The sequence below is a fragment of the Dipodomys merriami genome, unplaced genomic scaffold (genome assembly GCF_024711535.1).
Source record: "Dipodomys merriami isolate MVZ:Mamm:240054 unplaced genomic scaffold, mDipMer1.0.p SCAF_2, whole genome shotgun sequence".
Taxonomy (NCBI): Eukaryota; Metazoa; Chordata; class Mammalia; order Rodentia; family Heteromyidae; genus Dipodomys; species Dipodomys merriami.
The window spans coordinates 72,686,740-72,713,535 of NW_027203381.1; the positions used below are offsets into that span (position 1 = coordinate 72,686,740).

Below are 26,796 nucleotides of genomic sequence, written 5' to 3' on the forward strand. Positions count from 1 at the left end.
GGTGTTCTGCACTTTGTATATACATTTTTGTAATTTGGGGAGGGGTAGGGATATTGGGGAACGCTTAAATGGGGATGCAGGCTGACCCATTGTGAGGATGACGATGAGATGTACAGGACACTATGTTGAAAACAAACTTTTCAATGTCAGGGTTGTGGGGGGCAGGAGGAGTTGTGGAGGTGGGGAAGGAAGTGATGGTAGGGAGAAAACAAAAGAGGAGGTAACAATGCCCCTACAAAATGTACTCATTACCTTACTCATGTAACTGTAACCTCTCTGTACAACATTTTTACAATAAATATATTTTTTAAAAAAAGAATCTCACAGACTCTCCTGCCTGAGCTGGCTTTGAGCCGCGAGTGTCAGATCTCAGCCTCCTCAGGAGCTAGGATTACATATGTGAGCCACCAGTACCCAGCTTCTATTCTTTTTAAGTATACAACAAAATACCTGCAAATACCATACTTTGGTTAATACATTTGTGTGTGCTTGCATGCAACCCCATATGTGTTTACTTGTACATTCATAATTAGCTCACATATGAGAGAGAAAGTACACCCTTTGTCTCTCTGAGCCTACCTTACTTCACTCCATGTATTTTCCCAAGTCCAACCAATTCTTTGTTAGATGGTAACTCCTATGTGCAAGTGCTTAAAGATAATAAAAATGTATTTAAACAAAAAAAGGTAGTGAAGTTGGTAGTGAAGAGGACCAGGACAGAGAGAGCCCATGAAAGTATTTCAGTCATCCTGGGGAGGCAACTTGGAAGATGTTAAAGGAAGGTGAAATTTGAAAATCTAAAAGGAGACTGGGTGCTGGTGGCTCACAACTGTAATCCTAGTTACTCAAGGAGACTGAGATCTGAGGAAGCTAGCCAGGCAGGAAAATCTGTGAGACTCTTATCTCCAATTAACAAGCAAAAAGCTAGAAATGGAGCTATAGATAAAACAGCTATACATAAAATCAGCTCAAGACATCCATATGGTATAAAATTATAAACTACATGTGGTATGGGAAACACTCAAAACCTCAATCTAAGGGAAAAGGAATAAAAAGAGTGAAGGAAAGAACACAGACAATATCTTCCAAATGGTTATATACTTTTATTTAAGGCAGATAGATCATGGCATCTTTCAAAGAGGAAAAGTAGTAATCCAAATGCTCACCAGCCTTTCACATCATGAAACTTACATATACCAAATGCAATACAATATCTGGAAGTTAGCAGAAATCAAACTTTTACATTTTTGGAGAAAATGTAACTAAAAGATCAAAAGATAAAAATCAATCATAAAAATAAAAAATTAACAACTAACTAGAAGTTAAAGGTATGTATCTGTAATCTCAGCTACTATGGAGGCTAAGGTGAGAAGATCTCAAGAGTAAGGCCACTCTGGGTAACATAGCCAACGTGTATCTTAAAAAAATTAAATGCATAATCTGATTAAAAGACATGTCATTTACCTTAACATTCTGGACCAATGAAAGGAAAGGACTCTGAGTTTTTAAGGTTTGTTTGTGCTGGCACTGAGGCTTGAACTCAGGCCCTGGGCATTGTCCCTTAGATTTTTTTGCTCAAGGCTGGTGCTCTATTACTTGATCCATGGCTTCTCTTCAGGTTTTTGGTGACTGAGTGGATGTGAGATTTCCCTGTCTTGGTGGGTTTCAAACTAATTCACCAGTGATATTCACTGGACACTATATTGGAGATGAAGGATACAATTTGGGGGGAAGGGGAACGGGGAGAGACAACACTGTAAAAAAATAAAGGAGGAGGTGACACTCTTCAAAAAGAAATGTACTCATGACCTGACTTATGTAACTTAACCCCTCTCTACATCACCTTTACACTTAAAAAAAACTGTGATCCTCACCTCCTGAGTGGGTAGGATATGTTCTTCAAATTGGACTTCTTAGCAGGAAGTTTGCTTTGAGCACTGTGCAGGAATCACTGAGGGAAGGACAAGACATAAGGAGCTCCTCAGCTTGCTCCATGGAGAAGCAACCCCTTTTGAAGGCTGTATGGCCCTGGGGTGCATGGATTCAAATGCCAGTACTTTGGTTGTTACCCTGTGACTCTGCTGAAATGCATAAAATGGAGATTTTATTAACCAAATAACATAAAACTCTTAGAAAAGGGACAGAATAAATACTTAATAAATATGAAGTATTGTTATCAGGCCAAAAAATTTTGTCAGTGTGCACATTTATCTTTAGGAAAAGAACAAGACAAGTCATATTCTTCTCATTTTGAGAGAGAGGTGTGGCACAGGTAACCAGATAATTTGCTTGTTACAACTTTCTTCTGACTTGGAGAATCAAATGAAAGTAAATTTTGACATGTCATATGTTCCTTATAGTGAATTGAACTCTCAACACTTTCTTTTCCTGTCTAGAGAGCTAAAATATTTCTAACTTGAGTGGTTGACATTTGTGAGGGTTACAAAAACTCTTACATATTAGACCATAAATGTTAGGTCTGGAAAGCAAGGTATATTGAAAAGTACAACATATCCAGAAGAATAAATAGATCAGAAATATATAACATTTCCATAGCAGGACAAATGCACCCCTTTAGGCAGGTTCCAAGAATCATGGAGGAACCAAGGGCCAGGCTTTGGGCTTAGTCAGAATTCAGCCAACAAGTACCCAGCCTAGGAAACAGTTTCTAATGAAAGTTCTAAGAATGATTTTGTAATTCCTGTTGCTGCTAAAGATATAGGAGAGTATATCCCTCCACCAACTATTAGGAACCTGAGTCAAGCAACAAAAATATAACAAGTAGCAAAAGTAAGCCAGGCTCTGTGTGACTAACAGTAATTTCCTTACTCCAGTTATTACCCAAAGTGGCCTAATCTTGGCTCCTTAGCCACTGCTATGAAGAAGTGAGTGGCGAATTCGGGTCTCCAATTTTCCACCACTAAAACCTGCTAAAAACATTTTCATTTATGCAAAGGTTTCGCTTTCATAGCTAGAGATTAAATGGAAGTTAAAGTAGTATCCTAGAGATGACAGTGAGAGAAGGCTCGAGAGGCTGTGGGTAGAACTCCACTGCCCTAGATTTGATTTCCAGAACCAACAGGAAAAAAAAAGAGAGAAGGGGAGGAAGAGAAAAGGGGAAGGGAAGAGAGGGAATAAAGGGGAAAGAGGACTTCATTGTATAATAGTAGCTAAACTGAAGGACAGAAATTTCAAACCACCCCATACTCTAACCATGACATAAGAATGAAACTAAATTTCTGCCATAAAATCACACTGTTCTTTATCTTTACCTTCCATAAAAAAAAGCAACATCCGGGGCTGGGAAGGTGGCTCAGTGGTAGAGCACTTGCCTTGCAGGCCTGAGGCCCTGGGTTCGATTCCTCAGCACCACATAAGCAAAAAGAAAAAAAAAGCCGGAAGTGGCACTGTAGCTCAAGTGGTAGAGCGCTAGCCTTGAGCTGAAGAGCTGAGGGAAGCACCCAGGCCCAGAGTTCAGGCCCCACGACCGGACCCAAAAAAAAAAAAAAAAAGCAACATCCAGAAATAAGAGGCTAGCAGAACTTTACTCTTACACAAACCATTTCTTGAGATGAAAAGATTTTGAAAGTATTTCTATAGAAGGATTTAGATTGGCATTCATTCAGCCTCCTAAAACACATCTTCTGAAGGCTTGGATTAGGACTTCCCTCCAGGAGTTTTCTTTTCAATTCCTTTAGCTTTCAGCTCCTCCTTGACACGTTCCAGGTACGTGGGATCAGGGTAACCAAAGCTGAAAAATGAAAAAAAACAAAAAAAACAAACAAACAACTCTTTAGTTTCACCATTAATGGTTCTTAAGAATCTATACAATAGATCTTCTGTATTTGAAGGTTACAAACATTCACAGGTTACGTCCTGATGGTAGATGATGTATAATCATTATTTTCTTTCTTTTTTTCTTTGTTTTTTTTTTCTTTTTTATAGGTTCAAGACCAGGACTTGAACTCAGTATCTGCCACTTTTGCTCACTGGCTAGCACTCTACCAATTGAGCCATATCTCTAACCTCTGCATAATCATTTTCAGTGTGCAGATATGACTCAGCTAGCTAATAAGTACATTTAGTCAGGCCAGCAGGCTTTAAACTTTTCAGTTCATTATAAGCTGTAATGCTTTTAAGATTATGACATGCTGTATTTTACAAATAAGATTGTAAACTTTGAGGGATAGGAAAAGCTCCCAAGATATAGTTTGAGCTGGGCACCTTTGGCTCATGGCTATAATTCTAGCTACTCAGGAAGCTGAGCTCTAAAGATCAAAGCTTTTAGCCAGCTGGGACAAGAGAATCCATGATATTCTTATCTCCAATTAACCAGCAAATAGCTGGAAGTGGAGCTGAAATAGAATGACAGCCTTTAGCAAAAAAGCTAAGGAATGGTGTCTAGGCCCTGAGTTTAAGTCTAGTACCAGCATGCGCGCGCGCGCGCGCGCACACACACACACACACACACACACACACACACGTCAAAAAATATTTCTTTTTTTTGTCTGAGGTACTCTGAGTTTCATAAAAAAAAAAAAAGCAACTTGATTCCCTGATATTTGTATGTGATAGCTTAAGAATGTAGTCCTAGCTATTTGAAAAGCAGAAATGAGGCAGAGGATTGCCATTGAAGTCAGCCAAGGCATTAAAAATATAAACAAACATACAAGAGTTTTTGAGACATAATCTCAACCAATGGTTTGTCACAGTGGCAGTTACTTGTCATCTCCAATGATTCAGAGAAGCACAAATAGGAGGATCGCAGCCCAGGAAGGATGGGCCAGGCATAAAGCAAGGCTCTAACTAATCAACACACACAACACAAAAAGGTTAGCAGAATAGCTCAAATGATAGAGCACCTGCCTAGAAAGCAGGAGGCCCTGAGAGTTTGACCCCCAGTACCACCAAGAAAAAAAAAATCAGAGCTCCTATTACACAGCTTCTACTACCAATTAGTTCCCTTTTTCTAGCATGCCTTTGGCCAAGTGAGTTCAGATTCTTTGTGGACTGTTAAAAAAAGAATGGGAAAAGATAGGACCTCAAAAGATGACCTTAAGCAAAAGCAAATAATATTCCTATGATCAGCCCTTCAAACAGACATAAAGCCCCAAACTAAGTCAACATGGATACCACTGTCCTGAGTACATAAAACTCTGTGATTGGCAAGAGAAAAGGTTATAGAGACCAATCTTTCTGGCTTTGAAATTATTATATCAAATTAGTATCTCCTAAAATACTGCAAAATACCACTGTTAATAAAGTCTACTTAATCCAGGCTCCAGTGGGCTCATGCCTATAATCTTAGCTACTCAGGAGGCTGAGATCTGAGGATCATGGTTCAAAGCCAGCCCTGGTAGGAAAGTCTGTGAGACTCTTATCTCCAATTAACTACCAGAAAACTGGAAGTGGCACCATGGCTTAAGTGGTAGAGCTCTTGCCTTGAGCTGAAGAGCTCAGGGTAGCACCCAGGCCCAGAGTTCAAGCCCCTCGACTGACAAAAAATAAATAAAGTCTACTTATATCCACACCCTGAAATTGCCACATTTCATCACCTCTACACTTCGTTTACCAACTGTTGTATTTCAAGAAGTTCTCACTTTTGTGGTCCTCCATATTTTGATGTTTTATGGTGGATATCATTCCATGTGACAACATCAGAGACTCCCAATACTCGAGAATCCCCCACTGTGAAAATCAGCTTTTGTTCAAAGGCGATTTTGAGCAGATCCAAAACTTCCCTTCCTTCCTTATTATTAGGCAAATATGCAGTTCTCTGTGTTCCATAATAAGGCTTTCCTGGGTTTGGATGTTCTTTCTGTAAGAAAACAAGAAAATATCATTTGAAAACAGTCTGCTGCTAAGCTTTACATATTTTTTTTTCTTTGTAGATAGAACAAACTAAAAGAAAGAAAAGTACTAAAGCTGTCATCAGATTCCCGATAATTCATGTATCTTCTCTTCAAATTCATTCTGGGAATATTACCATTCAACTCCCCACATCCCAACATGTAATCCCCACCTACCCTTCTTCTACCTTAAGAAACAGACACGAGTAGAAAACTCAAAGAGATGGGTGGGGTGCATATAGATGGGAAGGGAAGGAACTATAGAAGGGATAACTCTGATCAAGATGAACTTTACAGCACCAGCACTACACAGGAGGCTGAGATCTGAGGCGGTTCCAAAACAGCTTAGGCAGGAAAATCTGTGAGATTCTGATCTCCAATTAATCATCCCCAAAAAAGCTGAAAGTGGAAGCATGGCTCAAGTGGTAGAGTGGTAGCTTTAAAGGAAAAAGCTGCAGGACAGCACCCAGTTCAACTACAGTACTGCACCCATCCCCCACAAAAATTCATTTTACATATAACTGGACATGTTAGATCAAAACACCATTGTACAACTATTGGAAGTTAATAATAAAAAAAGAAGCATTTCAAAAAGGAACGAAATAGACATGAAATGCTGTGGTTTTAGGTTGGTAGTACAGTGTCTGTTTAGCCCTGGATTCAAACCCAAACATGGGAGAGGAAGAACAAGAGAGGGAGAGAAAAGGAGAGGGAGAGGGGCTGGGAAGGTGGCTCAGTGGTAGAGCGCTTGCCTTGCATGCCGGAGGCCCTGGGTTCAATTCCTCAGCACCACATAAGCAAAAAAAATAAAAATAAAAATAAAAATAAAAAAAAAAAAAAAGAAAAGGAGAGGGAGAGAGGGAGAGAGGGAGAGGAAAACAGGAATGATATCTCTTAAAAGCAAAGAATGTTCAATCCCTTGCACAATGTCCTTGAAATAATTCTCTGGGAAATCTATTATCTAAGAGGTAACAGAGAAATCACTTTTGCTCTGGTAATCCTAACATAATGGGGGAAAAAGCAGGGAACTCAGAAACTTACACTTTGTATGCCTTTTTCTATCTTATATTGAATCTCAATGGTGCCACAGCCTTCATAACCTGGAAGTGGCTCTTTCAAAATGGTGTGAGTCATGGATCCATTTGGTTGATTCCCTTTATGGACACCATAGGAAACTTGGCACACAGGACAAACTGGCTTATATGTCATGGACTTTCTGATACAATCATCACAGAATTCATGCTTGCACTTTGGCAACACATGCTTGTTTCTAATGGTATCAATGCAGATGACACAAATGGCTTTCTCCTTCTCATTAACTTCTGAGACCTCAGAACGTGCAGAGCTGCTGAGGGAGAGAGAAGTTGATTTTGATGCATTCTGATCAATTTCCATGGGTGTCTCCTGTTCCATATTCAATTTCCCTCCAGTGGATAATACCTCACTTTCTAAGAAGATATGCTGCTTAGCTTCAGCAAAATGCTTTGGCAAACCAATCAAAGTCATTGACTCTTTGTTCAATGCCAAGTGTATATATGGATGACTTTTCCTAAAGTCATCAACAAATTTGGTCCAATGTAAGTGCTTTTTATCCTGGCCCAGATGTTTCAGTGAAAGATCTTCTCTTACCAGCTGACTTGTGACATATTGAAAGGCATCAATGAAACTTGCAGACGCATGGGGAGACAGATCCATCTGCTTATCCACAGGATTAAATTGGATGAATGTTTTCTGACGTTTCCTACAAACTGTACCACTAGTGTTGTACTTTTGCTCTATCTCTTTTATCTCCTGGAGTAATTCAACTTCTAGAAGCTTATAGAGAACAGTATTAACCTCGATTTCATTCATCCAACTGGGTAACATGTTCACAGGTATCCTGACATTTTCAGAGATTTTTTTTTTGGCAGCTGAAATGTCATCTTGGGTCCCAAGGAGAGTTAACATTCCTCCTTGTTCTTTTATCAGAAGCTTTCTAAAACAGTGACTCAGTTCCTGTTTTGTCCACTGACTGTCTGCTAAAGAGACAGAGTCTTGATTCAGAGATTCTGTGTTCTTCTGAAACTCCTTGGTAAAATACTCTCGAGCTGCATCCGGATCACCTGATTGACCAGGGATAAAATCTACATAGACTGCATTGGGAGGTATATCTTGAATTTGGATATGTACACCAAATAGTGTCTGTATGGATTCTATTTTATCAGAACAAGTATGCCTGAAATATTCGAAGTAAGGCAAAGAAAGTTTAAAACCTGTATCTTCTGATCTGGTGTTTGGTTCTGAAGTGTACAGGTTGCTGTCCCAGCCCTGCAGGTCAGATGACACGGTCTCCACGGTGGAAAGGGAAGACATCTCTTCCTGCTCATGTTCTATCAGTTGCCTACTGAAGAAGTGGTAGATTTTTTCAATGTCTCTGAAATCACCAGAAACCTTCTCAATTCCATCTTCACCCTCCATCTTCTTGATACCAGGGCAGAGAATGGTCACTTGTGCCCTCTGTTCTTTGGAAAACAGGTCACAGTTCAGGCTAGCCTCCACCATCTGAAAGACCTGAGATTTTAAAAAGAAAAGGTAGAAATAAGATTTCTCCCACACCTACAGTCTTCTTTTCGAAAGGCTGTCTTTCCTTAGCAGGGAATTATTCTTTTCAAATCCTTTGAGAAGAATGTGTGCTATAACCCAGAAGTTCTTAGTCCTATATGCATATTAGAATCATGTTAGTGGTTTAAGAAAGAAAAAAAGCCAGGGCCCAGACTCATCTCAGAAATTCATGTAATTGGTTTGTAGTAAGGTATAGGAAATAACTGTTTTTGTATGTGTGCCAGTTCTGGGGCTTGAACTCAGGGCCTGAGTACCATGTCAGATTTTTCACTGTTCTATCATTTGAGCCACAGACCCACTTCCAAATCTTAGCTGTTTAAATGAAGTTAAGAGTCTCATGGATTTTCCTTCCCAGACTGGCTTTGAACTGATATCCTCAGATCTTAGGCTCCTGAGTAGCTAGGATTACAAGTGTGAACTACCAGCACTCAATAGGAATAAGTATTTTAAAGCCCTGTGGCTAAGAGAGCTATGTTGTAGAGCTGGCATTAACTACTTAGCCTTGGGGGATACAGGATGAGGGTAGAGAGAAAGTATTTCTGTACTCTAGACAAGTTGCTGTGGTCTCACAAGAGTCAAGAAGCTTAGAAGGTAGCCATATGACAAAGGAGGCTTTGCTTATTTATCAGTCTTTTTCCTCTTATTTTCTTACCTTCAATAAAGCAAAACAAAATAGTAAGCTTCTGACTTTATGCAGAGTTGTTAGTTCCTTTTAAACCTTGGTCTCTAGAGGCTCAGTTATAGGAAAGAAGGATCAGATTAGGATTAAAAGGACAGAGCCAAATCAGATGCAAGATAAAAGAGAATTTTCTCATTTTAATTTTGCAAGGAGGACTGTCTGGGGGGAGAGGGGCATGGATTATTGGTCCTCTAGATTTTCAGGTGTTTTTGTTTTTTCTTCAATCTAGCCTCTTCTCATCCCTCTAACAGGAATGGTTGCCACTGGCAGGCATTTTGTTGTGTATCTACTTGTTTATGATTATCTGTTCCTCTTATTAGAAAGTAAGGGCCTCAAGTGCAGAGGCTGTGGTTCACCTGGGTGTGTCCCCGCCCCGTAGCCTGTAATAATTAATGTCTGGCACACAGTAGGCAGTCAGTATCTATTTGTTGAAGAAATTTTGGATGTTCGCCTCCTTCTCATCATTTAAGTTTTAGGCCACATATCACCTTTTGCAGAAAAGTAGATTTTGCCTTTTCATCAGAAGTAGAACCATCTCTATCTTCCCCTTCCTCACCCTGGCCCTGTTCCTTTCTGAAGCAAAACTGCATTGTATTCTCTTCTTACCATGTACTAGTCTCTGAAATAGGTTTGTCCCATTAATTCCTTCGTTTATTGTTTATTATTTCTGTGTACCTCTCTATCTCCAATACAAGCTGAATGGCAGTAGGGACCTTTTTGTGCACACCTCTGTGTCCCAGTTCCTAAACTACAGTCAGTCCCCAGCAAGTGGTTATTAGACCAACAGAGCAGAAGGTATGGAGACCACAGGGGCAGTCACAGGAACAGAACAGACTCCTATCAACACTCACCCTTTGGACACAGGCGTTCCCAGCTCTAGGAACAAGTCCTACGTTTGGATGCTTCTCATCAGACAGTGCTTCCACTTGCCACTGTGTCAATGAAGGAATTCTGGGTCTTGTATTCTCTTTTGACTTTTTAGTGGTTTCCAGGAAAACAGTCACATGTTTATTGTCAACCTCAATCTGGTGCTTCTCTTTTTCCAACACTCTCTTCTTGGCTTTGAGGGAGACATAAAACAAATGTCCACACAGAAACAAGAGAGAGTTCAAAACAAAGGAGGGAGACCACCCGCCCGCCCGATCACGATCGCAACAACCCGGCGGGGTCACTTGGGCCCCAGAGGTACCGAGAAGAAGCTGCCTGAGCGTGGACACTCTTGACCCAACAGCTTCGACAGAGGCAGAGACAGAAAAGAATCACACAGAGCCACCACCGCCCAACCCAGCCCGGATTGCAACAACAACTGACGACCTACACCACACAGAAACAACCAGCTCCAGGCACCCGGACCACAGGACCCACTAAAACTGGGAACTGTTTGAGAGCTCCACCAGCCCATGGAGCACACTCAGCTGGCCAGGCTAGAGCAAGAGCACCCCTGGAAGGGAGCTTAAATGCCCAAGCCAGGAACAGCGCCCCTGGGTCAAGACTACCAACAGTAGAAGAAATTTGAACTGTGTCCCCCAGGCTGTATAACCTAGGGGGTATACACATCAGCACAGGCCTAACAAGCGCGCTCCAGGCTGGGGCCGGAACCAAGCCCGGGGATCCCGCACCTGAACAACACAACCAACTCCTCCCAATTGAAGTAAAAAGCTGAGCATACGCCTCAACAGAGGGGAGAAAACCAGGAAACAACACTCCCCCGGGAAGCACACCTGTGACAACAAAAGACCTGGAGGCCCAGGACAAGAGAAGCCCAAACCCCACCAAAACTCCACCCATATACCCTAGACTGGGAATTGGGCAACACAGGCTGCCAGCACCTGATAGTAAGCAGGAGCTCAGACTGTTAAGGCGGCTCAGCAATAGAGTGATAGTCTTGGATGTATGAGGCCCTGCATCTGATTCCTCAGCATCACAAAAGCAAAAAGGGTCAGAAGTGGTGCTGTGGCTCAAACGGTAGGGTGCCAGCCTTGAGCTGAAAAGCTGAGGGACAGCACCCAAACCTAGAGTTCAAGCCCACAACCAGCCCAAAACAAATAAACAAAAACACATCAGGAGCCCATAGCAGACTCCAGCATTTGGGAGAGTGCAGCCAGAGCATCTGTTCTTCACAAGAGCACCCGTAGGAGCAAACACAAGCAGTCTAGGCTGCTCAACCCTTCCAAAGGCGGGAACTGTCAGCAATCTACAGCAGAGAGCTGAGAATCCTAAGTAAGTCAGAATAGCAGCTGGAAATAGGCTCCCAACAGAACCCAGATCAGGCACAGACTCTCTCTACCAATACAGAATCAGCAACCAAGCAAAGACAGACACACCAAAACAAAATTGAAGAGCAGTCTCCTGAACCTCCATGCGAAAATCACAGAGAAAAATCACAAGGTTTACTACCACCCAGGACAGCAAGCTCACCTCAAAAGCCAGCAGCCACACAGGGGAGAGCCCCAGTGGGAGCAAAGCAGGAATGGAAGACAAAGGCTACTTCCAAGGGTTGCTGGAGGCAATGACTCAAGAAATAAAGCGAGAAATTTATCAGAAATTGAAAGAGCACAAGGATGAACTATCCAAAGAGATACAGGGTATCAAACAAGAGATGCATGCAAAAATAGAAGCTGCACAAACCTCAATAAGAAGTGAGATAAACGCCAAATTAGAGGTAATGCATACCTCATTGAGAGGTGAGATCAGTACTCTGAGAACCAACATTGAATCCATAAAGGGATCCATTTCCTCCATGCAAACCACAATAGAAGCCACTGTCAACAGAGTGAATGAAATGGAAGGTCGAGTGTCAGATACAGAAGACAGAATACACCAACTGAACCAAAAAGTGACAGATATGGAAAAATTACTCAAATTAAACCAAAGGGATATTCAAGAGCAAGCAGATAATGCTAAAAAATTTAACCTTCGCATAATTGGAGTGGACGAAGGTGAGGAATTCCAGAGCAAGGGAATGCAACACCTATTTAACAAGATAATCAATGAAAATTTTCCCCACCTAAAAAACGACCATCTTAACTACATCACAAAAGCTTATCGAACACCCAACAAGCAAGACCCCAGGAGAAACACTTCTAGACACATTATAGTAAAAATGATAGATCTGAATAATAAGGAAACAATCCTGCATGCAGCAAAAATGAAGAAGGAGCTATACTACAATGGGAAAAAAATAAGAATTACTGCAGATCTCTCCACACAAACAATGAATGCAAGAAAAGCCTGGGAAAGCACCATACGAGCCCTGAGAGCCAATAACTGCCAACCCAGACTGATCTACCCGGCAAAGCTAGCATTCACATTTGATGGAGAACTGAAAACTTTTAATAGCAAAGAAAAACTAAATGAATACATAAACATTAAGCCAGCATTACAAAGAATTCTAAGAGGGGGGACACAACCTGAAGAAAGCAGCCAGGAACTGGGGCCTGCCCCAAACAGGCATTACTCAAAGTCTAACTGAGCAAGCACAGGAGGAAAGGAAAAAAGAAAAACTTAGGAAAACGGAATGGCAGGGACAACAATGCATCTCTCTATACTTTCTCTTAATATAAATGGGCTGAATTCGCCAATTAAAAGAAAACGAACTGAGGACTGGATAAGAAAACAAGACCCATCCATCTGTTGCCTTCAGGAGACCCACCTCTCAGCCAAACATACAAACAAACTCAGAGTGAAGGGGTGGAAAAGGATCTACCAATCAAACGCCCCCAGTAAGAAAGCAGGTGTAGCTATCCTGATATCTGACAAAATAAACTTTTCATTAAAATCAGTACAGAAAGACAAGGACGGACACTACATATTAATAAAGGGAACAATCCAAGAGGAGGATATAACCATCATCAACTTATATGCCCCAAATATTGGTGCACCCAGATATGTCAAACAAATGCTCTCAAACTTACAGAATAAAATAGATCCCAATACGATAATACTAGGAGACTTTAACACACCACTCTCACCAAAGGACAGGTCTACCAACCAGAGGATTGGCAAAGAAGCTACCGAATTAAGAGAGGCCATACTGCAAGCGGAATTAACTGACATCTACCGAGTATTTCACCCTAAAACAACACAGTACACATTCTTCTCAGCAGCTCATGGAACTTTCTCCAAAATAGACCATATCATAGTTCATGCAAGGAACTTAAGCAAATACAAAGGGATCGACATAATCCCCTGTATCCTATCTGACCACAGTGGAATCAAGCTAGCTCTCAATAACAAAGCATACCGCAGAAATTTCTCCAATACATGGAAATTGAACAGCACACTCCTTAACAATGCCTGGATAACAGAAGAGATCAGAGAAGAAATAAAGCATTTCCTACAACTCAATGAAAATGAAAACACCTCACAAAGAAACTTGTGGGACACAGCAAAAGCAGTCCTGAGGGGCAAATTTATTGCCCTCAGTGCCCACAACAAGAGAATGGAGACAGACCAAGTAAATAATCTCATGTTGCAATTAAAACAGCTAGAAAAACAGGAAAAAATGGAACCTAAAGCTACTAGAAGAAGCCAGATAACCAAATTAAAAGCAGAGATTAACCAATTAGAAAATCAGAAAACCATAACCAAAATAAACCAAACAAAAAGCTGGTTCTTTGAAAAAATAAACAAAATTGATGGCCCATTGGCTAGATTAATTTAAAAAAGAAGAGAGGAAACCCATATTAATAGGATTAGGGATGCCACGGGAAACATCACCACACGTACCCAAGATATCCAAACAATTCTAACAGACTACTTTCAAAAGCTATACTCTCTAAAGGAAGAAAATCGGGCAGAAATGGATGCATTTTTAGAGAAATACAAGTTGCCCAAACTGAGCAAAGAAGAAGTTAACCAATTAAATAAGCCAATATCCTATAATGAGATACAGGAAGCTATCAAAAGTCTTCCAACAAAAAAAAGCCCAGGACCAGATGGATTCACAGCAGAATTCTATAAGACCTTTAAACAAGAACTAATACCCATACTCCTCAAGCTCTTCAGAGAAACAGAGAAGGAAGGAGCTATCCCAAACTCATTCTACGAAGCCAATATCACACTCATCCCCAAACCAGGCAAAGACCCAACCAAAAAGGAGAATTACAGGCCAATCTCCTTGATGAACACAGATGCAAAGATCCTTAACAAGATTCTAGCTAACAGAATCCAGAAACACATAAAAAAAATAATTCACTATGACCAGGTAGGCTTCATCCCAGAGACACAGGGATGGTTTAACATACGTAAGTCAATAAATGTAATCCAACATATCAACAGAGCCAAGGTCAAGAATCACATGATTATCGCTACAGATGCAGAAAAGGCCTTTGACAAAATTCAACATTCATTCATGCTAAAAGCTCTGGAGAAAATAGGAATAGAAGGAACATTTCTAAAAACAATAAAAGCCATTTATGACAGACCAATAGCCAATATTATACTTAATGGGGAAAAGCTACAACCAATTCTCCTAAAATCAGGAACAAGGCAAGGATGCCCACTGTCTCCACTCCTCTTCAATATAGTCCTAGAACCCTTAGCCAGGGCAATAAGGCAAGAAAAAGACATTAAAGGGATCCTCATAGGAAAAGAAGAAGTTAAACTATCCCTTTTTGCAGACGACATGATACTATACCTCCACGATCCCAAAAACTCCATCCCCAAACTCTTAGAAATCATAAATCACTTTGGCAAAATAGCAGGATACAAAATAAACCCACAAAAATCAGTTGCCTTCCTATACACTGATAATGTACAGGAAGAGAGGGAAATAAAGGGAGCAACCCCATTCACAATAACCTCCCAAAAAATAAAATATTTAGGAATTAACCTAACCAAAGATGTAAAAGAACTATTTAATGAGAACTATAAAAAGTTAAAGAAAGAAATTGCAGAAGACACTAGGAAATGGAAAGACCTCCCATGCTCCTGGATAGGCCGACTTAATATAGTAAAGATGGTAATACTTCCAAAACTAATATACAAATTCAACGCAATTCCTATTAAAATCCCAATGACGTACATCACTGAAATACAGAAAACAGTCCAAAAATTCATATGGAACAACAAAAGACCTAGAATAGCCAAAACAATTCTAGGGGATAAAGACAATATGGGAGGGCTATCCATGCCGAACTTCAAACTCTACTACAGAGCTATAATAACAAAGACAGCATGGTACTGGCACAAAAACAGACCCGAAGACCAATGGAACAGAATAGAAGATCCAGAAATAAATCCACAGGCCTACAGCCAGCTGATATTCGACAAAGGAGCCAAAGACATACAATGGAAGAAACACAGCCTCTTCAACCGCTGGTGCTGGGAAAACTGGGCAGCCACATGCAGAAAACTAAAAGTGGACCCCAGCCTATCACCATGCACCAACATCAACTCAAAATGGATTAAAGACCTTAACATTAAACCTGAATCTCTGAAACTACTGCAGGACAGAGTAGGAGAGACACTTGAACTAATAGGCACAGGAAGGAACTTCCTGAACAGAGTCCCAGGGTCACAACAAATTGGAGAGAGACTCGACAAATGGGACTACCTTAAAATAAAAAGCTTCTGCACAGATAAAGCTATCGCAACCAAGCTAGAAAGACAACCAACTAATTGGGAAAAAATATTTACCAGCAATATATCAGACAAGGGGTTAACATCCTGTATATACAGGGAACTCAAGAAACTAATCCCTCCCAAACCCAACACACCAATTACTAAATGGGCAAGGGAACTAAAGAGGGACTTCTCAAATGAAGAAATAAAAATGGCAAAGAAACACATGAGGAAATGTTCATCATCCCTGGTGGTGAAGGAAATGCAAATAAAGACAACCCTGAGATACCACCTTACCCCAGTCAGAATGTCCCACATCCACAAATCAGCCAACGACAAATGCTGGAGGGGATGTGGAGAACGAGGAACGCTATTACACTGCTGGTGGGAATGTACACTCATACAACCACTTTGGAAAGCAGTCTGGAGGGTCCTTAGAAAGCTAAAGATTGACCTCCCTTACGACCCAGTCATACCACTTCTAGGCATCTACCCTGAACAACAGGAACCAATATACAAGGACACGTGCACCTCCATGTTTATTGCAGCACTGTTCGCAATAGCTAGGATATGGAAACAACCTAGATGCCCCACCACAGATGAATGGATCCAAAAATTGTGGTATCTATACACAATGGAATATTATGCAGCCATTAGAAATGACAAAATAATGGCATTTGCAGGGAAATGGATGGAGCTAGAAGGAATCATGTTGAGCGAGGTAAGCCAAGAACGAAGAGACAAACAGTACATGGTCTCCCTGATAAGTGGATGATGAATCCAAAATGTTAGGTGATATGACAAAACTAACAGGACTTAAGAAACAAAGAACTCCCACTCATCTGGTTGAACCACTACTAAATATCCCCATGCTGCTGATCACATATATGGTATATAACATATGAGCACCGTTATATATTACAGACTGTGATAGACAATTTGCTCCAGGAAAGTTAGAATGAACTTGTGACTTTAAATGAGCATCATTATTCCACAATACTGTGAATTTCCGGAAATTAAGTAATCACTTAATCACGATCAAAAAAAAAAAAAAAAAGAACCTTGGGGAAGGGAGGGAGGGAGGGGATGGTAGGGGGAAAACAATGGAGGGGGTAACAATGTTCAAGAGGAAGTGGAAGTGTACTCATTACCTCACTCATGTAACTGTAACCCTCTGTATAGTATCTCTACAATAAAAAAAAATTAAAAAAAAAAACAAAACAAAACAAAGGAGGAAGCAACAATGCTCTATAGGTAATGTACTCATTACCTTACTCATGTAACTGTAACCCCTCTGTACAATATTTTTACAATATAAAAATGTATTTTAAAAAAGAGAAAAAAAGAGAGTTCAAATGTTTGGCCCTTGGTATTTCCTGTGAGTTGGTTCTGGGAACCCCCAAGGATGTACAAATTCATGAATGCTCAAGTTCTTGGCATAAAAACGGCTCAGTATGGGCCTATCTTCTACTCACATCTCCTATCTAGTTTAAACAAGTTCTAGGTTACCTGCAATACTGTATTACTTATTACACTAATTTGTTTAGGGAATGTTGGCAAGAAAAATATCTACATGTTCACTACAAATGCTTTTTTTTTCCTCAAGTATTTTCCATCCCTGGCTGGTTGAATCCATAGAGGCTGAACTCATGCATCCAGGCCTCTTTCATTCATCTGTTTGCTGTCCCAGCTAGGTGGCAGTCAAGCTGTCCCCCTGCATCCTGGTCTAAAGGTGAGCTGGTAAGAAGTATATGGAGTTGTTCAGAACTCTGAAGTAGGGAGCTTGAGTTTTACTGTAGAAATGAAAGCTTAAGCTAGATGCTGGTGCCTTATGCCTGTAATTCTAGCTGCTCAGAAGGCTGAGATCTGAGGATTGTGGTTCAAAGCCAGCATTGACAGACTAGTCTGTGAGACTCTTACCTCCAATTGACCAGCAAAAAGTAGAAAGTGGAGCTGTGGCTCAAGTATGCACCAGATTTGAGCACAAAAACCCAGTCCTTGAGTAAAAGCTCCAGTACCAGCACCAGAGAGAGGGGGGAGGAGGGAGGGAGGGAGAGTGAGAGGGAGGGAGGGAGAGAGGGGGGGAGGTAGAGAGAGAGAGGGAGGGAGAGCTTAATGATAATGGAACATCATCTCATTAAATTAATGGAACACCCTCTCCTCTGTAAAATTATGTTTCTGAAAATTGTCTCTAATTCCTCATTTCAACGATATGAAAAAAAAAAACCTCATTCATTATGTAGTTAAGAGGGGGAAAAAAAGAGAGAATCCAAAGTTCAGACTTACAATATTATAAAGGCACATATATTTGTTGACATTTATAGAAAATGACCAGAAGGAAATATACCAAAATGGTCTCACCGCAAATTTCCACATAATTTTCTTCTGTTCTCTCTTTTCTATGGTAAGCAAATACTACTTTCGCAATCCTCAAACACAAGTTAATGGATAATGATTTAAAACTTGAAAGTGGCCAGGGATGTAGCTCAGTAGTGTAACACAAAATAAAAATTTTAAAGGAAAGAAAGAAAAGAAGAAGATCAAAAGCAAATGAAAGTGGAAGGCTTGCATGAAACTCCAGCAGTGACCAGGAAGGGCTGGTGCTTGGCGAGCAGATGGAAAGGGACCTGACTTTAGTGTTAGTCCAGATAAGCACTTGGAAAGTGTGATTCCTGGGGGGCAATGAAATCAGACCAGGGGCTTGGTACAAAAGGGGAGTGGGGGAATCTATCCTCCACTGTGGGGCTGGGAAGTCTGCTGGGGTCCCTGTCTCCCCCCTTCCCCAGGGGCCACACTGTCCAGACCTCCCCTTCTAGGACCTGCAGGACCTGGGGCCTTTGCACCCCAGCCTGCCCCCCCCCCCCCCACTCACCTGCCCTATCTGCAAACTCCACCAGGAAGGTATCAGGGACGCTGTGGCTCCCGGGTCGCACACGGCACTCCCCGCCGCCCGAGTCCTTGCTCTGGAAGTACCTCTCCAGCTTCCTGGAGATTGCCCCAGGCCGTTTCTGGATGGTCTGGGACAATCTCACTACGAGCGGGGACGGCGGCGGGCTGAGGCTGGAGGCCATGACTCCAGGTGTGTCAGTCCGGGCTGGCGTGAAGACGGAGACCTGGGTAGCGGCTTGAGCCAGGACAGGGCAAAGGCGCGTTGCGTCCCGCCCCACCCTGCGAGATGGGGCGCAAAGTTTCAGTTTCGCTTCCCAGTTTGCTTCCTGTTCCCAGCAGAGCTGCCTCTCCTGCTCGGTGCTGTCTTCCAGAGGTCTTCCTCGGGAGTGAGTAGATTGAGAAGAGGCTGACCCCCGTGGGAAACTTGGGGGCCCCTCTTGCAGGCTCGGGGTGGGGGACAGGTGGAGGGGGGGAGCCAGCAAGGACAGGGGAGTCCCCAAGTGCCAGGGCTCCTATTTGAGGATGTAAAGGAGGCAGGGGAGAAGTTTCCTCCGCTTTTCTGTTCTTTAAATCCGTTACCATTATGATTTGTCATTCTGATGTAATTCACATTTTGAGTTCTTTTTGTTTGTTTGTTTGAGTTGTGTGTGCTTGTCTGCATGGTGACTTCTTACGCGCTTCCTCCCTGCAACGTGCCCATTAGATTGGCACTTGGGCTGCCTGACCCTCCCCCCTGGAGTTGGCCAACAACACTGTACTGTTTGCTGACCACCTAAGGGCTTGGTAATGGGGCCAGCGAACCTGAGAACAAAGAAGCAAAATCCCTGAAGACACTCTAGAAGAAGAAGTTTCTAGCAGGATCTTCAGTGCTGGGGCTGGATTAGGAAAAGAGTATCTGGTACTTAGGCAGAGAGGCCTGGGGGGAGATGAGAAAAACCTGCAAGATGACCTGCTCATTAGGTCCATAGTGAAAAGCACTTGGGTTAACTTAAAAATTCCCAGCTATATTTGCAATTTGGAGTCAAACAAACCAGGTACAAGTTGGGCACTAGGGCCTCATGCCTGCCATCCTGGGTACTCAGGAGGCTGAGCTCTGAGGATCACAGTTTGAAGCCTAAGCAGATAAAAGAAAATCATAAGAATCTGTGTGTGTGTGTGTGTGTGTGTGTGTGTGTGTGTGTGTGTGTGTCACATTTTCTTTTTTTTTTAATTTAATTTAATTTAATTTGTGAACATACTGTACAGAGGAGTTACAATTACATGGGCAGGATAATGCCTACATTTCTTACCAAGCATGTAGCCTCCTCCTTTGTTTACCCTTCACATCCCTTCCCTTCCTCTCCCCTCCCCCTCCCCCCCAATCCCAATCCTTCTTCCCCCCTTCCCCCCCCCCCACCGACGTTGTAAAGCTGGTTTTGGACATGACAACTTGTACTTCTCATTGTTGCAACAGGTCCACCTGTATCCTTAAACGACTTGTTTTTCCCCATCTCCTCCACAAGTTATACTGACATCAAATATAGTGAAAGCAGGGGTTATACTGTGGGGGAGGGACATACAAAGCAACAAAGAGATAATCTTATAAATGCGTTAGAAACACATGCATGAAAGAAAAAAACATTAAAATACACATCTAAGGGTTCATTTCCTGACATCACATTATCTGACCTTTTCCGCTTGACTCATACATCTACTAGATATTACAAATAAGGGAAACCATGGGACCTATGTTTCTTTGGGCCTGGCTTACTTCACTTAATATAATTTTTTCCAAGTTTTTCCATTTCCTAACAAATGGGGCAATGTCATTCTTTCTGATGGAGGCATAGAATTCCATTGTGTATATATACCACATTTTCTTGATCCATTCATCGACTGAGGGGCATCTGGGTTGGTTCCATATCTTAGCTATGGTAAATAATGCTGCAATAAACATAGTTGTGCTGGTAGCTTTAGTGTGGTCTTGTTTGTAAACATTTGGGTAAATGCCCAAAAGTGGGATTGCTGGGTCATAGGGGAGATCTATGTGAAGTCTTTTGAGGAACCTCCATACTGCTTTCCAAAGTGGTTGAACAAGTTTACATTCCCACCAACAATGAAGTAAGGTTCCTTTCTGTCCACATCCCCTCCAGCATCTGTTGTTAGAGTTCTTGATTTTTGCCATTCTAACTGGAGTGAGGTGATATCTCAATGTTGTTTTGAGTTGCATTTCTTTCATGGCTAGGGATGTTGAACATTTCTTCATGTGTCTATTGGCCATCCTTCTTTCTTCTTCAGAGAAGTTTCTCTTTAAGTCTTTCGCCCACTTATTTATTGGGCAGTTGTTTCTTTGAGGATTTGTTGTTGGGGGTTTAATTTTTTGAGTTCCAAGTATATTTTAGATATGAGACCCTTGTCCGTTGTATGGCTAGTAAAGATCTTCTCCCAATCCGTGGGCTTTCTAGTGATCTTGCTAGCTATGTCATTTGCCCTGCAGAAGCTCTGCAACTTTATGCAATCCCATTTGTCCAACCTTTCTTTGATTTGTTGTGTTTCCGGGTCTCTATTCAGAAAATTTCGGCCTGAGCCAAGGAGACCTAGGGTTTCTCCTATTCCATCCTGTAATGTTTTCAGAGTGTCTGCTTTGAGTTCAAGGTCTTTGATCCATTTGGAGTTGATTCTGGTGCAGGGTAATATATAAGGATCTAGCTTAAGTTTTCTACATGTAGTTAACCAATTTTGCCAGCACCATTTACTGAAGAGGTTGTCTTTCTTCCATTCTATTGTTTTAGCTCCCTTATCGAAGATTAGATGGCTATAGGTCTGTAGGTTCATTTCTGGGTTTTCAATTCTATTCCATTGGTCCTGAGGTCTGTTCTTATGCCAATACCAAGCTGTTTTGATTACTATGGCTTTATAGTAGAGTTTGAAGTTTGGTATTGATATTCCTCCAGCAGTGTTCTTTCCATTGTGGAGCGTTTTTGCTATTCGTGGTCTTTTATTGTTCCATATGAATTTTTGGATTGCCTCTTCTATTTCCTTGAAGAATGAGGTTGGAATTTTGATAGGTATTGCGTTGAATTTGTAGATAGCCTTGGGAAGTATTGCCATTTTCACGAAAAATCATAAGAATCTTATCTCCAATTAATCACTGAAAAGGTAAAAGGGGAGCTGTGGCTCAAGGGGTAGAGCTTCAGCCTTGAGGGGGAAAAAAAAGAAAAAGAAGGGAAAGGGACAGGGCCCAGAGCTCTGAGTTCAAACCTCAGTACTGACAGACACAAAAGAATGAAAGAAAAAGAAAAAGAAGTTAATTTTACTGTTGTTATATAAGTCAGTATATCTAAATTGTAGTCCTTTCAGCAGGCAATGGGATAGTTTATTCTTTTTTCCCCTTAGTTTTTGTTATTTGGTGTTTTGTACACTTAAGCCTTACATCTCATTTCACACTAATCTCATGCACAGGGCTCAATTGCTTCATATGCCCAATGCTACCTTGGATAGCATAGCTCTGAGGATCCAGAGAGGAGAAATGGAAGGATCAGAAAGCGGGAAGCAGGTGACTCACCAGGCTTGCATTTTAAAATAAGGGGGATGACAATTGTGTGGAGGACATTGTTTTTTCTTTTGTGACAGTACTAGTGCTAGAACTTAAGGCCTGGGCACTATCCTTTAGTTTTGGTGTTTTTGTTTTTGTTTTTCCTCAAGCCTGGTGCTCTACCACTTGAACCATACTTACACTTCCAGCCTTTTGGTAATTGGAGGTAAGAGTCTCATGGGCTTTCCTGCTCTGGCTTAGCTTCAACTTCAATCCTCAGGTCTTAGCCTCCTGAGTAGCTGGGATTGCAGGTGTGAGTCACCAGTATAGTGTTATGTTTTAAATGGAAGAGATTGACTATTTTAGTCAACGTGCTTTCTTGTTTTCACTTTCTTTGGTGTTAGATGGATGTCACTAACTTCTCCCCACACTCAAGTCAAGTCTATTTCTGGGTCCTTAGGGCCTGGTTGAAGGACAGATACAAGTGAAACAACATCTAAAGAAAAAGCTTTCCAGCACCCCTTGGCAAATGCAGCAACCCTCTTCTTTTTAAAAACAGCAGTGCCCTCTGGAGGCACAAATGCATCTTGTTCTTAAATTTTAGAATTGTGCTGGCCTTATTCCTTAAGACATGAATAATGGTGTTCCGGTGTTCTCTTGTTTCTATTGGAAAGAAATTATACATCACTTCAGAGACTTAAACACAGCAACAAATGTGAGCCACTGTGTCTTTAAGCATTTTAATTATCATTCGTTTAACAACTCACAGTCTTTAATTCTTAGGTTGAGTATATTTTTCCCAAGTTTCTAAATTTTGCCCCGATATGCCCTGTCTAATTAGGTAAAAGTTGTTGATCATAAACGCAGAAATATGTACCTGATACAGGCACAATTAGTGTTTCCTCTTTCTTCAGACACTGTTCTGGGCTCTCCACTCCCTCTAAGGCTGTTGCATGAATGCTGTGCTCAATTGGATCACTTTATTGTCATGTTCATCTGTGTATGTGTATGCATGGGGGGGTGTGCATGCATGTGTGTGTGTGTGTGTGTGTGTGTGTGTGTGTGTGTGTGTGTGTTTATCTGTACTAGGGCTTCAACTAAGTGCCTGGATACTGTCCCTTAGCTTCTTCATTCAAGGCTGATGCTCTACCACTTGAGCTACAGCTCTGTATACTTCTGTACAGCTATAGCTCTGTATACTCTGTACAGCTCTCTACATTTTCTGGCTTTTTGGTGTTTCATTGGAAATAAGAGTCTTATGGAATTCCCTGCCAAGGTTGGCTTTGAATCTCGATTCTGAGAGCTCAGCCTCCTGAGCAGTTAGGAGTATAGGCTTAAGCCAACAGCTATCATGAACATGTTCCATGTTCATCTTTTTTAAAATTTATTTATTTTGTCGGTCATGGAGCTTGAACTCTGGGCCTGGGTGCTTTCCCTGGCTCTTCAGCTGAAGGCAACCACTCTACTGCTTGAGCCACAACACCACTTCTAGTTTTCTAGTGGCTTATTGGAGATAAGAGTTTCATGGAGTTTCCTGCCTGGGCTGGCTTTGAACCGTGATCCATAGATCTCAGCCTCCTGAGTAGCTAGGATTACAGGCATGAGCCACCGGTGCCTGGATTCATCTTTTAATTTTGTAAAATTTTGTTGTATCCTGGCTCCTGTTTCACCTCCACAAAGCTTTCCCTGCTCTAACCCTTGAAGTATTTTCCCTTCTCCGATCTACCATTGGAGCTTCAGTTGGAACCTTTTCTAGAAAGGCAGAAGGTAAAGAATATCAATGAGAATACAATCTCCTCATCCTCACCTATGAAATGCAAACTATTCAAGATTAGAAATAATTTTCACTCTTTGTATATCTTTACCAAACTCCCTTAGCTTCTCGTCAGTGCTTACTGTGCTCTTTCTATTGATTCCTAGTAGGCCACCAGTTTACCCTTGGAAACACCAACAAACATTGAAAGATCCACTGGGACTGGGACAATGGACTTCTCAATGGTAAAAAGCTTAATCTCTATATATCATGAACCCTAATAGTTTTATCTACAACAGAAGAAATCAAGAAATCTTTGGACAAATCTCTTGAATTTTTCTGCTGAGGCTGGCTTTAAAGAATGATCTTCAGATCTCAGCTTCCTGGATAACTTGGATTAAAGAAATGAGCCACTAGCACCTGGCCCATATGGTTTGAAGAGCACCCTAAAAGTGTTCTCTTTAACAGGTTGGCTCTGAGAATAAAATTGATGTAAAAGCTGAAAAAACAAAAAGTTTTCTCTTTATAACATGTGGGAAATGGGGAATCAATATACTGATCTAAAAATATAATATATGTATATGCATATTCAAAACTCCGTGTGCCTGGTGAAACTCCATGGTACAAGTAATACACTAAAATAAATAAATGACAGGAAAATAAAATGGGCTCTGTTAGGGCTTGTTTTTTGGAGAAAAGAGATGATGAATATGGTCAAAGTACCTTATATGCATGTATAAAAATAAGCCAATGAAACCTGTTGACATTGTTTTAAGAAGGAATAAGGGGCAAAGATAGGTGTTGTGTTTGATGTGATACACTCTGTGCATATATGGAAACATCACCATGGAACTCCTCTTATATAACTCGTGTATGCTAAGAAGAATACAACAAAAATAAAATATGCTAATCAATGCTTTCATAACATATATATGAGGCTCTAGGTTAAATCCTAATACTAAAAAGAAATCAAGGATGTATAATTTCTTTTTGGTCATGGGGCTTGAACTCTGGGCTTGGCACTGTCCCTATACTCTTCAGCTCAAGGGGAGTGCTCTACCACTTGAGCCACAGCACCAGTTCTGGTTTTCTAGTTGTTTATTGGAGATAAGAGTCTCATGGACTTTCCTGCCTGCGCTGGCTTTGAACCATGATTCTCAGACCTCAGCCTCCTTAGTAGCTAGGATTATAGGCATGAGCCATGGGTGCCCAGCTTGTAAAATCTTAAAAAAAAAAACTGTTTTCTCCGAAGTGCCTAGTATGACCTATCAATAAATGTCTTCTCCTTCTCTTCTAGATGTTCTTTACTCTTTCAGTAATTTTGTTTCCACATGGGATAAGGAGGTTGATGGAGGAGGAATGAAAACAAGGGACTAGAGAAAGGTCCCTTATGTCATGAAATAGGCAGTTGGAGGTGGCCCTGCGTGGTGGGAGATAGAGCTGTTGAGGCTTATGTCTTCAGGCTCTCTATTCTGTCTAGAGAGAGTCCAGGAGACTTCAGATGCTGGAGACTGAGAGCTTTGGGTCATTTTGATCTATGACCTTTGGGTTTCTTCAAGGGTTAATCGACAACCCTTCACAGGGCATCTGTGGCTCAAACTCATAATCCTAGCTATCCAGGAAGCTGAGATCAAAGCCAGCCCAGTAGCAAAGTCTGTGAGACTCTTGCCCTCAGTTAACCAGCAAATAGCTAGAAGTGGAGCTGAAGCTCACAGGGTAGAGTCGTAGCCTTGAGTGAAATTGCTCAGGGATAGAGCCCAGGCCTTGAGTTCAACCTCCAGTACACACACACTCAATCCAACTCTTCATCTCCTTCTGAATTAGAAGTGCATTGACTTCTAAAAAAGTAGGATAAGGTCAATGTTCAATGGAAATTTCAATGTTTCAGGCACAGATAAAATCAAAGTATGAAACAAGAAAAAGATCCAAGCTTAGTACTTTGAACAGATCTTCTGTTTTGTTGTGTTAGTTATAAGTAATCTGTACTTATTCTATGTCACTTAAAAAAATCCATTCTCATTTTCACAGGGTGTTGGAGCAGCAGCTTCCAGTGAAAGCTCAGGTAAGAGCACTACACTGTCACTCGTACTACAGAGAGGCTTTGCTCAGATCTTTCCTCAGTGAAGAAAAGGGTATACAAAGGGGACTGTGTCCTGCAAGTGCTCCTGTGAATCAAGGCAACCTCTTGTGGAGGCTCCAGTCCATACTTCAGAAGGGGACTGCTCCAGTGTGGCACCCATACACATGTTCTTTCCTTTGCTTTTCTCCCTTATCCAAAGTTGTTAGGACCCTTCTGATCACAACCATATGGCCAAATGCCAGAAGAGGTGACCAACTTATTGTCCCCTTGATCAGCAAGGCTGAAAGGCCAGATACTATCTAGGTCTAATCCAAGGAGTGGTCCATTTGAGATTTCTGACCAAAGCTCAGTTCATTTGGGGCCAACTGCTTATTTGGAGTATCTGAGACCACCAGAGGTCTTTTTAGGTGGCTCAAACTATAAATGAAATTCAAGTAACAAGTATTTAAAATCTAGTTTGTGGTGCACATTTCTCCATATTTTAACATCTCTGGAAGAGCAGTTTCATTTGTACCATTTTTCCTCTCTCAGAAGCATATACTATCTACTACTACTACTACTATTAACAATAATAATGTCTTAAACTCCATGAAAAACAATGTGGAAGTTAGGTTTTCCAGGAACTAGAATTGGAAATGGAATTAGATGTGCAAAAGATTCCTGATGAAAAAGAAAGAAAGCAGTAGCTGGAAGAGGCTGGGCTAACCATTAGGGTAAATATGGATAAATATGGTCAAAGTAAATTATTTGCATATATGAAAATAGCATAATGAAACCTGCTGAAATTGTTCTAGGAGAGGGGAAAGGAAGAGGGACATGGGGTGAGATTGACTGAAATACCTGAGTAGAAATGTCAAAATGAAAGCC

At 41.3% G+C, this 26,796-nt stretch overlaps 2 protein-coding genes across 4 annotated transcripts in view; one reads left to right on the forward strand and one right to left on the reverse strand.

Annotated features, from left to right (window-relative positions):
• Window positions 1-1,083: 1,083 nt before the first annotated feature.
• On the reverse strand, window positions 1,084-18,850 carry Dtx3l (deltex E3 ubiquitin ligase 3L). 2 transcript variants are annotated; one of them, XM_070030077.1, is made up of 5 exons: window positions 18,566-18,850; window positions 9,981-10,189; window positions 6,891-8,399; window positions 5,601-5,818; window positions 1,084-3,751 (listed from the first exon to the last, which is right to left on the reverse strand). In XM_070030077.1, exons 1-5 carry the CDS (start codon window positions 18,762-18,764, stop codon window positions 3,658-3,660), a joined length of 2,229 nt encoding a protein of 742 aa, XP_069886178.1. In that variant the 5' UTR covers window positions 18,765-18,850; the 3' UTR covers window positions 1,084-3,657. The 2 variants fall into 2 exon arrangements, with proteins under 2 accessions (XP_069886178.1, XP_069886179.1); XM_070030078.1 differs by having other exon boundaries at window positions 3,668-3,751; window positions 5,556-5,818.
• The window catches only part of Parp9 (poly(ADP-ribose) polymerase family member 9), a 30,236-nt gene continuing 22,206 nt past the window's right edge, over window positions 18,767-26,796 (forward strand). Inside the window, exons 1-3 of one of the 2 annotated variants that reach the window (XM_070030079.1) lie at window positions 18,767-18,968; window positions 24,017-24,094; window positions 25,878-25,911. In XM_070030079.1, coding sequence (XP_069886180.1) covers window positions 24,080-24,094; window positions 25,878-25,911 — 49 coding nt within the window. In that variant the 5' untranslated portion in view covers window positions 18,767-18,968; window positions 24,017-24,079. The remainder of the gene's footprint in view (window positions 18,969-24,016; window positions 24,095-25,877; window positions 25,912-26,796) is intronic. The other variant, XM_070030081.1, reaches the window with a different exon arrangement.

What these genes read in the sequence shown, in the direction of transcription:
- Dtx3l (XM_070030077.1), bottom strand. Translation starts at nt 18,764, where the DNA reads ATGGCCTCCAGCCTCAGCCCGCCGCCGTCCCCGCTCGTAGTGAGATTG. An exon ending in GGAACGCCTGTGTCCAAAGG is followed by an intron (nt 8,400 to 9,980) that starts GTGAGTGTTGAT and finishes TTAAAATCTCAG; the next exon opens with GTCTTTCAGATGGTGGAGGC. An exon ending in TAGAAAAAGGCATACAAAGT is followed by an intron (nt 5,819 to 6,890) that starts GTAAGTTTCTGA and finishes GTTTTCTTACAG; the next exon opens with AAAGAACATCCAAACCCAGG.